The 13,838-nt window shown below is 37.7% G+C and overlaps 1 protein-coding gene, 1 long non-coding RNA gene and 1 pseudogene across 2 annotated transcripts in view; 2 read left to right on the top strand and 1 right to left on the bottom strand.

The window, feature by feature from the left end:
* SMARCA5 (SWI/SNF related, matrix associated, actin dependent regulator of chromatin, subfamily a, member 5) overlaps positions 1 to 7,359 on the top strand; it is a 41,976-nt gene extending 34,617 nt beyond the window's left edge. Inside the window, exons 21-24 of the mRNA XM_055276008.2 lie at positions 132 to 250; positions 676 to 888; positions 3,007 to 3,114; positions 6,111 to 7,359. Coding sequence (XP_055131983.1) covers positions 132 to 250; positions 676 to 888; positions 3,007 to 3,114; positions 6,111 to 6,176 — 506 coding nt within the window. The 3' untranslated portion in view covers positions 6,177 to 7,359. The remainder of the gene's footprint in view (positions 1 to 131; positions 251 to 675; positions 889 to 3,006; positions 3,115 to 6,110) is intronic.
* Positions 7,360 to 8,503: 1,144 nt separating this feature from the next.
* Positions 8,504 to 8,978, bottom strand: LOC134736384 (uncharacterized). The gene is made up of 2 exons (XR_010120387.1): positions 8,897 to 8,978; positions 8,504 to 8,862 (listed from the first exon to the last, which is right to left on the bottom strand). It is a non-coding gene; the product is annotated as an uncharacterized lncRNA (long non-coding RNA).
* A 3,022-nt stretch (positions 8,979 to 12,000) lies between these two features.
* The window catches only part of LOC129480156 (beta-glucuronidase-like), a 97,876-nt pseudogene continuing 96,038 nt past the window's right edge, over positions 12,001 to 13,838 (top strand).

Genomic DNA, 13,838 nt, shown 5'->3' on the forward strand with positions numbered 1-13,838 from the left:
TGTGGTGAGTCTGCTTAGAATAGCAGAAATTTAAGAATTAGAAGATACATAATCCAGTTGATCCCATTTTTTTTTTTACATTAAAGAAATAAAAATATAAATGATTTGTTTACTTTGTCCAACTTTTACAGCTGTGTTCTGGGAAAGGTGCAACGAGCTCCAGGACATAGAGAAGATTATGGCTCAGATTGAAAGGGGAGAGGCGAGAATTCAAAGAAGAATAAGCATTAAGAAAGCACTTGACACAAAGGTAATTTGCTTGTTAATAAGTTAGGTAGTTAATAAAATAACTCCTAGATGTGAGTATGAGAGAGTGACTTTTTATAAAAGGAAAAGAAGTAAGGGTTTACAATTTAAAATTTCTTCAGAGTAGCATTCAAACATGGTATTGTCAGCAGAATTTACCTATACACTAGACTGATAGATCTGAGTCAAAGACACTAAGATTAGCTTTTTACTAAGTAGAATCAGAAAGTCTTAGTCTGTATTTCTCTTTATAATAATAAAGACTATAAAGGTGTTTCAGGACAAAGATTATATAAAGCAATTGAGGTGCTCTAGATAGAAAATTCTGATTTGAAATGCAGCATTTTAGCTAATTATACTAAAGCTGAGTTTGAAATACAGATTATATAGGATTTGTATTTTATATAATATAAAATCTGACTTTCATAGATTGGACGGTACAAAGCACCTTTTCATCAGCTGAGAATATCATATGGTACTAACAAAGGAAAAAACTATACTGAAGAAGAAGATCGTTTTCTGATTTGTATGCTTCACAAACTTGGATTTGACAAAGAAAATGTTTATGATGAATTGCGACAGTGTATTCGCAACTCTCCTCAGTTCAGATTTGACTGGTTTCTTAAGTCCAGAACTGCAATGGTGAGTGCTCAGGGCTTTTTTGTGTAATGTAGCAGAGTTCAGAGTAAGTGTCATCTTTGGTATTCTTTAAGGTGACCTTAAGAAAATGTATGAAGTAGACTTTTCTTACAATATTGTTAGTATCACAAAACCTAATACCAGGGATAACTTACAAGTTTATTGGTCATATCCCTTAGTATCTTAGGCCGTTAAACATCACTATATGGTAAGACTAGCTTTTCAAGTTCTAAGTGGGAGGAAGTATCAGTTTCAACTTCTGAGTGTTACGACTTTTTGGTTTTTCCTTTTTTTTTGAGACGGAGTCTGGCTCTGTCGCCCAGGCTGGAGTGCAGCGGCGTGATCTCGGCTCACTGCAAGCTCTGCCTCCCGGGTTCATGCCATTCTCCTGCCTCAGCCTCCATAGTAGCTGGGACTACAGGCGCCCACTACCGCGCCCGGCTAATTTTTTGTATTTTTAGTAGAGACGGGGTTTCACTGTGTTAGGATGGTTTCGATCTCCTGACCTCGTGATCTGCCCGCCTCGGCCTCCCAAAGTGCTGGGATTACCGGCGTGAGCAACTGCACCTGGCGACTTTTTGGTTTTTCAAATGAACATATTTCTATAGAGAAAAATGGCCCTTGCATTCAGGCATCTGCACATCAGAATGCTGAGTCTGGATTATTTTAAGATGGCTTATTGTAGTGAAACACTATTTTTGTACTGATTTAGTGCTAGGTTTTGTTTTTATTCCCAATATCTGACTAACCATTTCTGACCAAATAGCCCCATTTCTAATAACCTAAAATTTGAATTCAGAAAAGTTTAGCTTTGTTGGATTGCTCCTTTTCTTCCTTATTTCACCACCATTGAACTTTGAGCTTCAGCTTGTTTTCTGCCAGATGAGGATAATGCTAATAAGTTCTGTAGTCTTAAGTTTGGGATATTCCGGGATAAGCAAAGTTTAAACATCTTTGTGTTTGTTTATAGTAAGATTTCTCTGTATATTTAAAGTAAAATGTCACTTTGTAGGACGGTGGATAGTTAGCAGTATTTTCATGTTTGACCACTGAAAATTTTTTTTCACTAGACATCACTGTTTTGTGATACCCAAGTTTGGGAAATGTAGTAAACTTAAATACATGAAGCTACTTTGAAGATAAAACACTGTATAAATATATAATTAGAGAAAAGATCCAGTTGCTGAAAGCTTATTTCTTCTTAAGTGGGAACAATTTATAGAGTTAATAAAGAATAATTTTATAGTGATTGTAACAAGACAGTGGCATGCTAATTTAACTAGTACAGTACCATAATTTAAAACTGTGTTACTTCTTAACATGTTCCATGTTAAGATGCACAAAAAATGATAATGTATTCTTCTATCTATATACTATTTCTAAGCCTTGTGTGGTGTATTCTATAGAATAGTATTTTAAAATTATTTTACTGTAGTTGTGTGTGTAGTAGTATCACTTACTGTAAGAAAAAAATAATTTTGCTGTATAAGAAAGGGAGCTGCTAACCAGCAGCCATGCAAATGGACTTCTCTTTCTTTCAGGGTTATCTGCTACTTCTACGTTATACTTTAAATCTTTTCTGGAGGCTGTATGTCCAGTTTGCCAGAGAGAGTTGAGGTAGAACTCATCGTAGACTTCCATGGCTGGTTTTCCAAAATTGGGAAAGGTGCCATGTGATTGATTGACTACCATAATTCTAGTGATACTTTGAAGGGAAAGATTATACACACCTGTTAAAGTTCTTGTTGTTTTTGACCCTCACATATGTGCACTATTAATCTTTTTAAGTTTTGGATATAAGTAGCACAGTAGTTCTCAGACATACACACTAAGTAGCAGTATTGCATATGTTCATTTTTACTGCTTTAACTCCTAAGTGAAGGAAGAATTTTTGAAGAATACACAGTAGTTTGGCTTTAAAGATTGGAGTAAAAACATTATTTACAAATATCTTGCTTTTAATCTTCATAGCATGAATTGTGTATGAAAATCAGTTTTTTTTTAATTAGGGATGTATTAGTGGTTTTATATATTATCCTATTAAAACATACCTTGTTTTAAAATTGAAATCATGAAACTTGTAGATGGAAAGTGCATGTACCGTGTTTGTTTATAATTTAGGAGCTCCAGAGGAGATGTAATACCTTAATTACTTTGATTGAAAGAGAAAACATGGAACTAGAAGAAAAGGAGAAGGCTGAGAAAAAGAAACGAGGACCAAAGCCTTCAGTAAGTATTCATGAATATGTAAATATGTGGATTATGTAAATTTCCCCTAAGTATTTAACACTGCTTGGCTGCCATTGATGTGTTAGTCCCTGTTGTCCACGCCCCCCCATTGCCTTTACTTTTTTTTTTTTCCCCTTAAGGGAGAACCCAAGCTCATAATTTGAGATTCTTCCACTTTCAAATTTAGGTAGTGGTATACGTTTTTTATTTTTAGTTTTTATGAGTAAGTATATGTATTTATAGGTTACGTGAGATATTTTGATATAGGCATGCAATAAGTAATAAGGACATCAGGGTAAATGGGGTATTTATCACCTCCAGCATTTATCCTTGTTACAAACAATTTAACTCTTAGTTATTTTAAAATGTATAATTAAATTATTTATTGCGGTAATCACTGTGTTGTGCTATCAAATACTAGATCTTAGTCACTCTTTGTATTTATTTGTATCCATTAGCCAGCCTCACTTCCCCCCACCCCCACTACCTTTCTCAGCCTCTGGTATCCATCCTTCTCTCTGTCTCCATGAGTTTAATTGCAGTTTTTAGCTCCCACAAATAAGTGAGAACATGCCAAGTTTGTCTTTCTGTGCCTGGCTTATTTCACTTAATAAACTCCAGTTCCATCCATGTTGTTGCAAATTACAGGGTCTCATTGCTTATGGTTGAATAGTATTCTATTGTGTGTACATACCATGTTTTCTTTATCCATTTATCTGTTGATGGACACTTAGGTTGCTCCAAATCATGGCTACTGTGAATAGTGCTGCAGTAAACGTGGGAGTGCACATAGCTCTTTGATAAACTGACTTTCTTTTGGGTGTAAACCTAGGAGTAGGGTAACTCTTATCTGTAGTTTTTTGAGGAACCTTCAAACTGTTTCCACAGTGATTGTACTAATTTGTGTTCCCACCAAAAGTGTATGAGGGTTTCCTTTTCTGCACATTCTTGTCAGCATTTGTTATTGCCTTACTTTTGGATAAAAGCCATTTTAGCTGGGATGAGATGTTATCTCACTGTAGTTTTGATTTGCATTTCTCTGATGATCAGTGATATTGAACAGCTTTTAATATGCTTGTTTGCCATTTGTGTGTCTTCCTTTGAGAAACATCTGTTCAGATCTTTTGCCCGTTTTTAAATCGGACTGTTAGGATTTTTTTCAGTAGAGTTGTTTGAGCTCTTACATATTCTGGTTATTAATCCTTTGACAAATGGGTAGTTTGCAGATATTTTCTCCCATTATGTGGGATGTCTCTTCACTTTGTTGTTTCCTTTGCTGTGTAGAAGCTTTTTAACTTAATGTGATCCCATTTGTCCATTTTTGCTTTGGTTGCCTGTGGGGTATTATTCAAGAAATCTTTGCCCAGTCCAGTATTCTGGAGAGTTTTCCCAATGTTTTCTTGTAATTTCACAGTTTGAGGACTTAGAGTTAAGTCTTTAATACATTTTGATTTGATTTTTGTATATGGTTAGGGATAGGGGTCAAGTTTCATTCTTCTGTGTATGGGTATCCAATTTTCCCATTACCATTTATTGAAGAGACTGTCCTTTCTCCAGTGTATGTTCTTGGTACCTTTGTCAAAAATGAGTTCCGTGTAGATATATGGACTTATCTCTGGGTTCTCTGTTCTTTTCCACTGTTGCACTTATCTGTGTATCTGTTTCTATACCAGCACCATGCTGTTTTGGTTACTATAGCTTTGTACTATAAGTTAGGTAATGTGATTCTTCCAGTTTTATTCTTTTTGCTTAGGGTGACTTTGGCTATTTCTGGGTGTTCTGTGGGTACATATAAATTTTAGTATTTTTTTTTTTCTATTTCAGTGAAGAATGTCATGCGTATTTTGATAAGGATTGCATTGAATCTGGATTGCTTTGGGTAGTATGGACATTTTAACAATATTGAATTTTCTAATCCATGAACATGGAATATCTATTTTTTTGTGTCTTCAATTTCTTACATCAGTGTTTTATAGTTTATCGCAGAGATCTTTCGCTTCTTTGATTAATTCCTGGGTATTTTATTTCATGTGTAATTACTGTAAATGGGATTATTTTTTATTTTTCACATTCTTCACTGTTGGCATAGAAATGCTACTGTTATTGTCGTATGTTGATTTTGTATCCTGCAGTGTCACTGAATTTGTTTATGAGTTCTAATAGTTTTTTGATGGAGTCTTTAGGTTTTTCCAAATGTAAGATTATGTCATTTACAAATAGGGCAATTTGACTTCTTTGTTTCCAATTTAGATGTCCTTTATTTCTTTCTCTCGTCTGATTGCTATAGCTAGGACTTCCTTGAAATACTCAAAAAGTACAAATTTAGCTTGACTGGGTTGTGTGGGAAAAACACGTCTTGATGATATGGTAGTCCTTAATATGGGGCTTCATGAAAATCAGGAAAGTATGTCTCGTAAATGCCAAGTGTGTACACATCTCATTGGGAATACAAGTTATACTTTTAGAATAATTTAAGAAACATTGGAAAAGCAGTGGTATTATGACTTTTACTGTTCGTCTCTAAGCTTTGATTATTTCAGTGATGTTTTAGCAACGTGAAGGCAAGCACTTTAAGGGAAAAAATGTTACTTAATAATAGTTAATTTAATAAAAAATGATTAATTTATAAAGTCATGAATAAATGAGTATCTCTGGATAGTATTTGGTACTTATGTAACTGCCTTTTAAAAACTCAAGTGTTTCTGACTACTCTTTTGGGAAGCTTGCATTTATTTGATATTGATTTACTACTGTTGTGCATTAGTTTTATGACGTCATTATTAACATTAACATTTTTTATTCTGTAAGTAAAATAAGTAGGTAAGATTATTTGGAGGCTTTATAGTTTGCTTTGAAAGATTTATATTGCCTGGGGGAAAAATCTCATACCTATTACTTTGTAGTAGTTGTTATTATTAAAGTGTTATAATGTGTCTGCAACTATATTTCATGTTTATATTAGTCTTGTGAAAAGTAATCCTTCTGTCTGTTTGTAGACACAGAAACGTAAAATGGATGGAGCACCTGATGGTCGAGGAAGAAAAAAGAAGCTGAAATTATGAATATGTTTTTGTTTCATAATCACTAACTTTAAACCAGTAGTTCTTTAATTTACGGGTCTTCATAAGATGTACTGTACAATGCTCAATTGTTATGTCATTTAAAGACATCAGGTTCATCTGTTTACTGAGCTAGAAACATAGTATGTAGTTTCACTTTTTTAAATGCAACAGCTGTGCTGAAATTTTTTTATCATTAACACTTGAAGTAATAAAATAGGCTTCATTTATTACTGAGTGTTTCATTTGATTTATTTTTCTATTGTAGTTCCATTTGTGAAGATTGTAACTTTTTGTTTATTAGCTATGATTTCTACACTTGAAAGGCTTAAAAACAAGTTAAAAAGAAAATTGCAAATAACATTTGTCCCTTTCAGTCTTCACCTAGTTGTGTAATTATTTTAATTCACTTTGCCTTTGCAGAAATTTGGGTATTTTCTTTGTAGTGCTATTGAGTCTCATCTGGAAAGATGATATAAATTGCATTCTCCTTGCTTATGTGGGTAGAATGGGAAAAGAAGGCAAGACAAAGTATACTTAAATTCTATGCATATTTCTGTTATGCTTTCTGTTTTTTTTAGTTGATTCTGAAATGAATTTGCCCTATTCTTTTGAAAGAATGGCCTTTTAGTTGTATAGCCAAAGACATTTAGTATTTTCTGGTTCCTTAAGGTATTACTGTACCATTTTGTAAAAGGAATATTATTATTATTATTTTTAATTATTTGGTAAATGTTTTGTCATATGACCTTCTGAAGCAGCCACAACTTAGATAATGTCAGAACCAAGGTGATTTTTTTAATTTTGAAAGCCCAGCCAAAATGAGATGTGAATTTGTCATACTGTTACATTGAAATTGGTAACAAAATATATCCCCTCCCATTTTGAGTTTTAGGGTAAATGAAAATTTTATTGTATTTTAAAGTAATTTCTAAGTGTTAGCAAGACTGACTATAATTCCAGTTTCTGTTTTCTGTGGATAGACTTGATAAACTGGAGACCCTAAAGTGGGAATACCCAAATTATAGTGTCAGGATTTTAGCTGTACCAGAGGCCTTTATGTGCTACACATAATTTGTATAAAATTTTATATGTGCAGATTGGGTACATAAACAGTTCTCCATTTTTCTAAGGGAATGCAATAAATGTAGCATCGTGAATAAATATAACTTTTATAATCCGTAAAGTGGTCTTTAATTTTTTTCTCAATTTTTATTCACTTTTTCCTTTTGGACACATTTCCCTTAAATTTCTATTAGTAGTTGTTTTCATCTGCCCTCATGTAATTGAAGATTTAAAAAAAAAATTCTGGTACCTGCAGTATTACTAATACTGCTTAATTTCTTGAAATGTGGAATTGCTGCTGTTAATGTCAAGCAAAACGCAGTATTTATGGCAAATTGTAAAGTAATTTGAATTTATTTAGTGCTCCCTCAAAATTAACTTTTTAAATACTATGTTAGATTCTTAACAGTTAAAGGTCTAATACATGCATGAGGAATGGTTACTTTTCTCATGAAAGGAAGAAGAATTTGTAAGAGTTAAGACCCCAGTTTGGAAGAAATTGAAAAAATGTAAGGCTGAAGAAAACTTACGGAGGTCACAAAAGTGATGTTTTCAAGAAGAAGAGAAACTGGGAGGGAGATACACAGTGGAAATGCAAAATGAATCAAGTATAGTGCTAGCCCTGAGAGCTTAGGGACTCAAATGGAAACTGTGTGAAGGGAAACTCACTTGAAAAAAAGCATGAACCAGCTAGGCCCTGCCACCACTGTGTTTGGCTGAGTTCACAAATCTGTTTTAACCTGTGGGTTCCTGTCACTTCTCTGGCTTTCCTCTTCTGCTAAGCTTTTGTTTCCTGGCAGTAATTAAAATCTTCTGTCAGTGCCACAGCTACTACTGCTACTGGAACTGCCATAGCCACCTTGGTATCGTGGTTTGGCAAAGTATTGGCCTCTACCACCATAGGGGCCAGAGCTTCTGCCTCCAGAGTTTCCTCCCTTCATGGGTCCAAAATTTGAAGACTGATTGTTGTCATTGCCAAAATCATTGTAGCTTCTACCACCTCCAAAATTGCTTCCATCGCTACCAAATCTATTATAGCAATCCCCACTGCCACCATATCCACCACCACCACCATGGCTGCCACCAAAGCCACCACGATCACAGAACTTGATGACTGTATTTGTGACTAATTGTATAATAGGTTAGTTTCTGTTCTGTGGAAAGTAAAGCATTCCAACACAGAGTTTCAATGTAGATTTTTTTGTTTTGTTTTGTACCCATGCTGTTGATTGCTAAATGTTTTAATATTCTGGTCATGATACTGAATAAATGTCTTTTTTTTTTTAACAAAGCATGAAAGATTGCTTAATTGTACATCTGACAAAGTGCTGGAGGCTATTATAAAGTGTAATTATTACTACTTTTTAAGAGACAGGGTCTTGCTCTGTCACCCAGGCTGGAGTGCAGTGATGTGATCACAGCTCACTGCAGCCGCAAACTTCTGAAGTTCAAGAAGATCTCCCACCTCAAGTGATCTCCCACCTCAGTTTCCCAAGTAGCTAGGACTACAGATGTGCACCACCATGCCCAGCTAAGTTTTTTTAGTTTTTGTAGAGATAGGGCCTTGCTATGTTGCCCAGTCAGGTCTCAAACGCCGACTTCAGGCGATCCTCTTGCCTCACCTCTCAAAAGTGCTGGGATTACATGTGTGAGCCTACATTCCAAAGTGCTGGGATCACAGGTGTGAGCCTACCCCACACCTGGCCTACATTTTAAGTTTTTCATAAAGTTGAGAGAAGCAAATCTTAAGCATAGAGTACAGGTTGAGCATCCCTAATCAAAAAATCTAAAATCAGAAATGCTCCAAAACTTGAATGCTCATTGGGGCATTTCTGATTTTTGGATTAGGGATGCAGAACTGATAAGTATAATGCAAGTATTCTAAAGTCTGGAAAATGCTAAAAACACTTCTTGTTCCAAGCATTTCAGATAAGGATTGCTCAGTCTGCCCTTTGAGTATTTAATATATGCCGATTGTTTGAACTAGTCTGGATTTAATTATATAAATGATCTTTGGCTTAGTACCTTTCTTAATCTCGATTTTAAAAAGCATTATAAAACACCCCTGTGGTTTTTCAGAAAAATTCTGAAATCTTGAATCTAAAAAACAAATCTTTTTGAAAGGATGTGCTACTATATTTCAAACCAGTTGTTTTGGAGTAGAACATTGCTAAAAAAAATAGGTACTAAGGAGGGTAGTTTAAACAGTAGATTAATGACACAAGGTGGATTGATGAACTCATAAATCCAAATGAATGGAATGCTGTATTAACGGTAGCTGTTACCAAACTATATACATATTTTGTATATGTACATAGCTGTTACCAAAATATATCTTTGCCTGTTGGAATCTGATGTCAAGATCAAAGGTGATGGCATCCCTCAGATGACAGATAATGGGCAAAATATATTCTTGGTGTGGAGCAGTGCTGCAGAATTAACTTCCTGTGTACATCCCAGAATCGTTTTGGATCTGTTAAGGTTTTTATTAGAATGATTAAATAGGCTTTTGCAGCATTAACTTTACAGTAGTTACCAGAAAAGACTATGCTACAAGAACCAAAATTGAAGAAAGAAGAAAAAGACTGAAATGATATGATTTTTAATGAAAAAAATAAAGAAGTGGAATAGTTTCTCCATAGGCATAAGAGGCAAAGCATTGTTTCAGAAGTGGACTGGCACCTCACCTGAGATACTCAAGACTGGCAACATGGGTCTTCATTCTTTGTTATCACTGAGATTCCCTTGTGTCCTGAGAGATTCCCTAGCTCTAATGACAAGATTTTTTGGGGGGTAATGAGGCTATGAGAAGATTGAGGATCTAGGTGCTTGCCTCTAATTCTAGAGCATACAAGGTGTGTGGCTCTTATCTCTAGGACACCAATATTTAATGTTGCATATCATGTATCTCCAGTACAAGAAGGAAGTTTATCAGAATTTAGTTAATGTTGGAAACTTTGTAATATAAACAATGTAAACACTACATTGACAAAAATATTTTATTAATACAAAGAATATGCAAATAGTTTGCTTACTATAGAAATTCTTGTTTTTGATATTGTAGACAACCCAAAGGAGTTTTTATGTATATAGATTATGAATAAATTGGGAAAAGAAATAGAGATAAGTAGAGATTATTTCATTAAACTTTTGAAGTCGTAATTTAGTTTATGTGATTATTGGTAAACTTTTCTTTATTAGTCTTCCTCAATCACTGAAGAACCCAGGATTCAAATACAATACTTAATGGAAACACTTTTTCATCCCAAACTAAAGCCTGCCCTGAAAGCCGAATTCACTGTGAAATCTGAGATGAAACTCCAGGGCTATTATGCTGGCCAATGGAAGGTGTCACCCCTCTTGAGGTGACCTTAGGGTGGTCTGCAGACATCACTGGAGTGGACAAAGAGATGCCTGGGTGGTTGGGGAAAGGGTAGATCATAGACAACAGTAGCCTCTTTCTAGAGCTCAGTTGCAATAAACACCACAGTTACTCATCAGACACACTGGCAGTTCTACTTATTCCCATGTTTCAAAACTCTGGAGAATTCTAGCAAGGACTAAGCACTGCTTCTGTAGACCATCAGTATTTCTCCATGGCTCTTTAAATTTTTGTCAAAGCTTCTGTGCCTCATGCAGACTAGTGACTTTTTAGACAGAGTCTTGCTCTGTCACCCAGGTTGGAGTGCAGTGGTGCGATCTAGGCTCACTGCAACCTCCGCCACCCAGGTTCAAGCAATTCTCCTGGCTCAGCCTTCCGGATAGCTGGGACTACAGGCATGCACCACCACACCTGGCTAATTACTGTATTTTTAGTAGAGACAGGGTTTCACCATGTTGGCCAGGCTGGTCTCGAACTCCTGGCCTCATGATCTGCCTGCCTCCACCTCCCAAATGTTGAGATTACAGGTGTGAGCCACTGCATCTGGCCTGATGCAGATTGATAATTTCTTGAGTGAGGCAGTGCTGTTGCCTAGTAGCAAGGCTTAGCTGGGTGAGACATTACTAGCCGCCTTCAGAAGTGGATCTCTGCCCTGAAGTTTACCAGCAGCCTGCTTTCCTTGATGCCCATGCTGGCTGGGTGTAGGGAAACTGAGTGGAGGGAAAAAGAAGAATACAGATGATACAGATTTGCTGTGCAAAGGTGGAGTTCTTACTGACTCTTCCTCACAAACAGGCTGGTGATTAACTGACTTTCAGACTCCTTTCTAGGAGGTGGCAAGGGGCTATCTAGTCATCCTAGCTTTGCAAGGAGTAACTTTTTTTTTTTTTCATTTTGTATTCCCTTTAATCCCCGTAGATGGATACGTTTGCTTTCTTAGTATGCTTTCCAGTTGTAGGAAGGTCTTTTCTCTGGGTACTGGCTTTCCCCCAGCCCCCTATTTTTTGCGCTCCCCCTCCTCCCCAGCCAACTCTCCCTGGTAGCCAACTTGATAAAATTAATGGCACAGATCTTGCAGAATACTCCTACCAATCTAAGTGCTGCAGATGCCACAGTGCTTTCTTCTCACCCTTAATAGTCATAAGATAAGTTAGAGGGAGCTCCTTCAAGAGTACGCTGAGTTTAGTTTCTTCATAGCAGGAACTAATCTTTTAAAAAAAATTATCACTGGGCTCCTTATTGTACCTGGACAGTACTGGGACTGGGTGCTTGATAAGAGAATGAATAGTTTAGGTAGTTACAGTGACCACAGGCACCTGTAGAGGTCTCCCCAGGCTCACCTTGACGCTCTGATTGGCGGCTGCAGACCCCATCCGCAGGATGGCAGTGTTAGGAACAACGGTGAGCTGCCCACTGCAGGTCAAACGCTGCCAGCTACTAGCTGCAGGTGGGAGTGAAAGACTAGAATACAGAGAGGCGCAGGCAGTCACGTAGGACTGGGCCCAGTTTAACACCTGAACAGTGGTGCTAGGTCAGAGTCTTCTAGGTACATGTTGGAAACATCCTTGATTGTCTAGCATCAGGACTTTTAAACACGGGGGGACAAATCATCCCTTTGGGTATTTGTAATTGTTCCTCAGTTCAAATCTCTTTGTTTTTAAAAAATACTTTCCCTCTGCGCTACCGGCGCGTCACGTCGCGCGCGACCAGTCCGCAGGGCTCCTCCCACGCTGCTCTTAACCCCGCAGACGGCGGCCTAGCAGAGGAGCGGAAAGCATGGTCCGGGGGGCGGCGGACGCCTGGTAGGCGCTCGGGCCGCTGTTGTGGGGCTGCGCGCTGGCGCTGCAGGGCGGAATGCTGTACCCGAGAGAGAGGCCGTCGCGGGAGCGGAAGAAGCTGGACGGCCTCTGGAGCTTCCGCGCCGACTTCTTCGACAGACGGTGCCGTGGCTTCTAGGAGCAGTGGTATCGGCGTCTGCTGCGAGAGTCGGGCCCCACCCTGGACATACCGGTTCCCTCCAGCTTCAACGACGTTGGCCAGGACTGGCCGCTGAGGCATTTTGTAGGCCAGATGTGGTACGAACGGGAGGTGACCCTCCTGGAGCAATGGACCCAGGACCTGCACACAAGAGTGGTGCTGAGAACTGGCAGTGCCCACTCCTATGCCATCATGTGGGTGAATGGGGTCGACGCGCTAGAGCATGAGGGGTCTACCTCCCCTTTGACACCGACATCAGCAGCCTGTTCCAGGTGGGGCCCTTGCCCTCCTGCCTCTGCATCACTATCACCATCAACAACATGCTCATCCCCTCCACCCTGCCACCAGGGACCATCCTCGACATGGCCGACACCTCCACGTGGGTACCATCCTGCCTCCACCCATACACCCACCTTCCTGTCCCACCCCGTGGGGCATTACATTAGGGTAATTACATTAGGTAAGTCACATATCAGTGACTTAAACATTTTGCAAGTAATTAAGAAATTTTCAGTGAGAAGTGTGGAGCTGAATATTTACATGAGCTCTTCAAAAACTGATAGTTAATGTAATAAATGAAAATAACAAGAGAGACTTTGTTGAAAGAAGACAAAATAGTCAAGGAAGTGATAGAGGATACAAAAGAAAAATGAAAACTTACATTCATTTAATGTCTACCGTGTGCCAAAGACAATATTATTTAGTTTTCATAACCACAACATTTGGTGGATATGATTACTTCCATTATATAGGTTAGGGAAGTAAAGCTTAGAGGTTTGTGAACCCACTAGTTTAAAGTTATGTAGCCAATAGGTGGTTGAGTGAGAATTCAAAACTAGAACAGATTTGCTTGATCCAGAATGGTATGACTTTATTGTCCATGCATTTTCTTCTACATTGTACTGCCTGTGAAGTGGGAGTCAGTTATGGGAGGAGACCCAGAATGTCACAGGTTTTGAAAGCTGTTGTGGAAAATTTGGAAGGAGGCCTTGGATTTAATGACTGATAAAGGTCAATGAAGATTGACCTTGGAGAGAACAGTTTTCTTCAGTGGCATGGTAGTGTTCAAAACAGGATCTGATGGTAAAGAAAATGTAGAACCAGTGTGTGTAGACTCCTTGATGGAAAAGTTTATTTGTAAAATATCAGAGGAAAATTGTAGTATAGATTTGTCCATTCAAACCCCAAAGTCCAGATTCTTACTGCAATATTTTATGTAGCCAATACACAGCAGTTGAGTT

This window comes from Symphalangus syndactylus, chromosome 4 (assembly GCF_028878055.3).
Source record: "Symphalangus syndactylus isolate Jambi chromosome 4, NHGRI_mSymSyn1-v2.1_pri, whole genome shotgun sequence".
In the NCBI taxonomy this organism is placed as follows: domain Eukaryota; kingdom Metazoa; phylum Chordata; class Mammalia; order Primates; family Hylobatidae; genus Symphalangus; species Symphalangus syndactylus.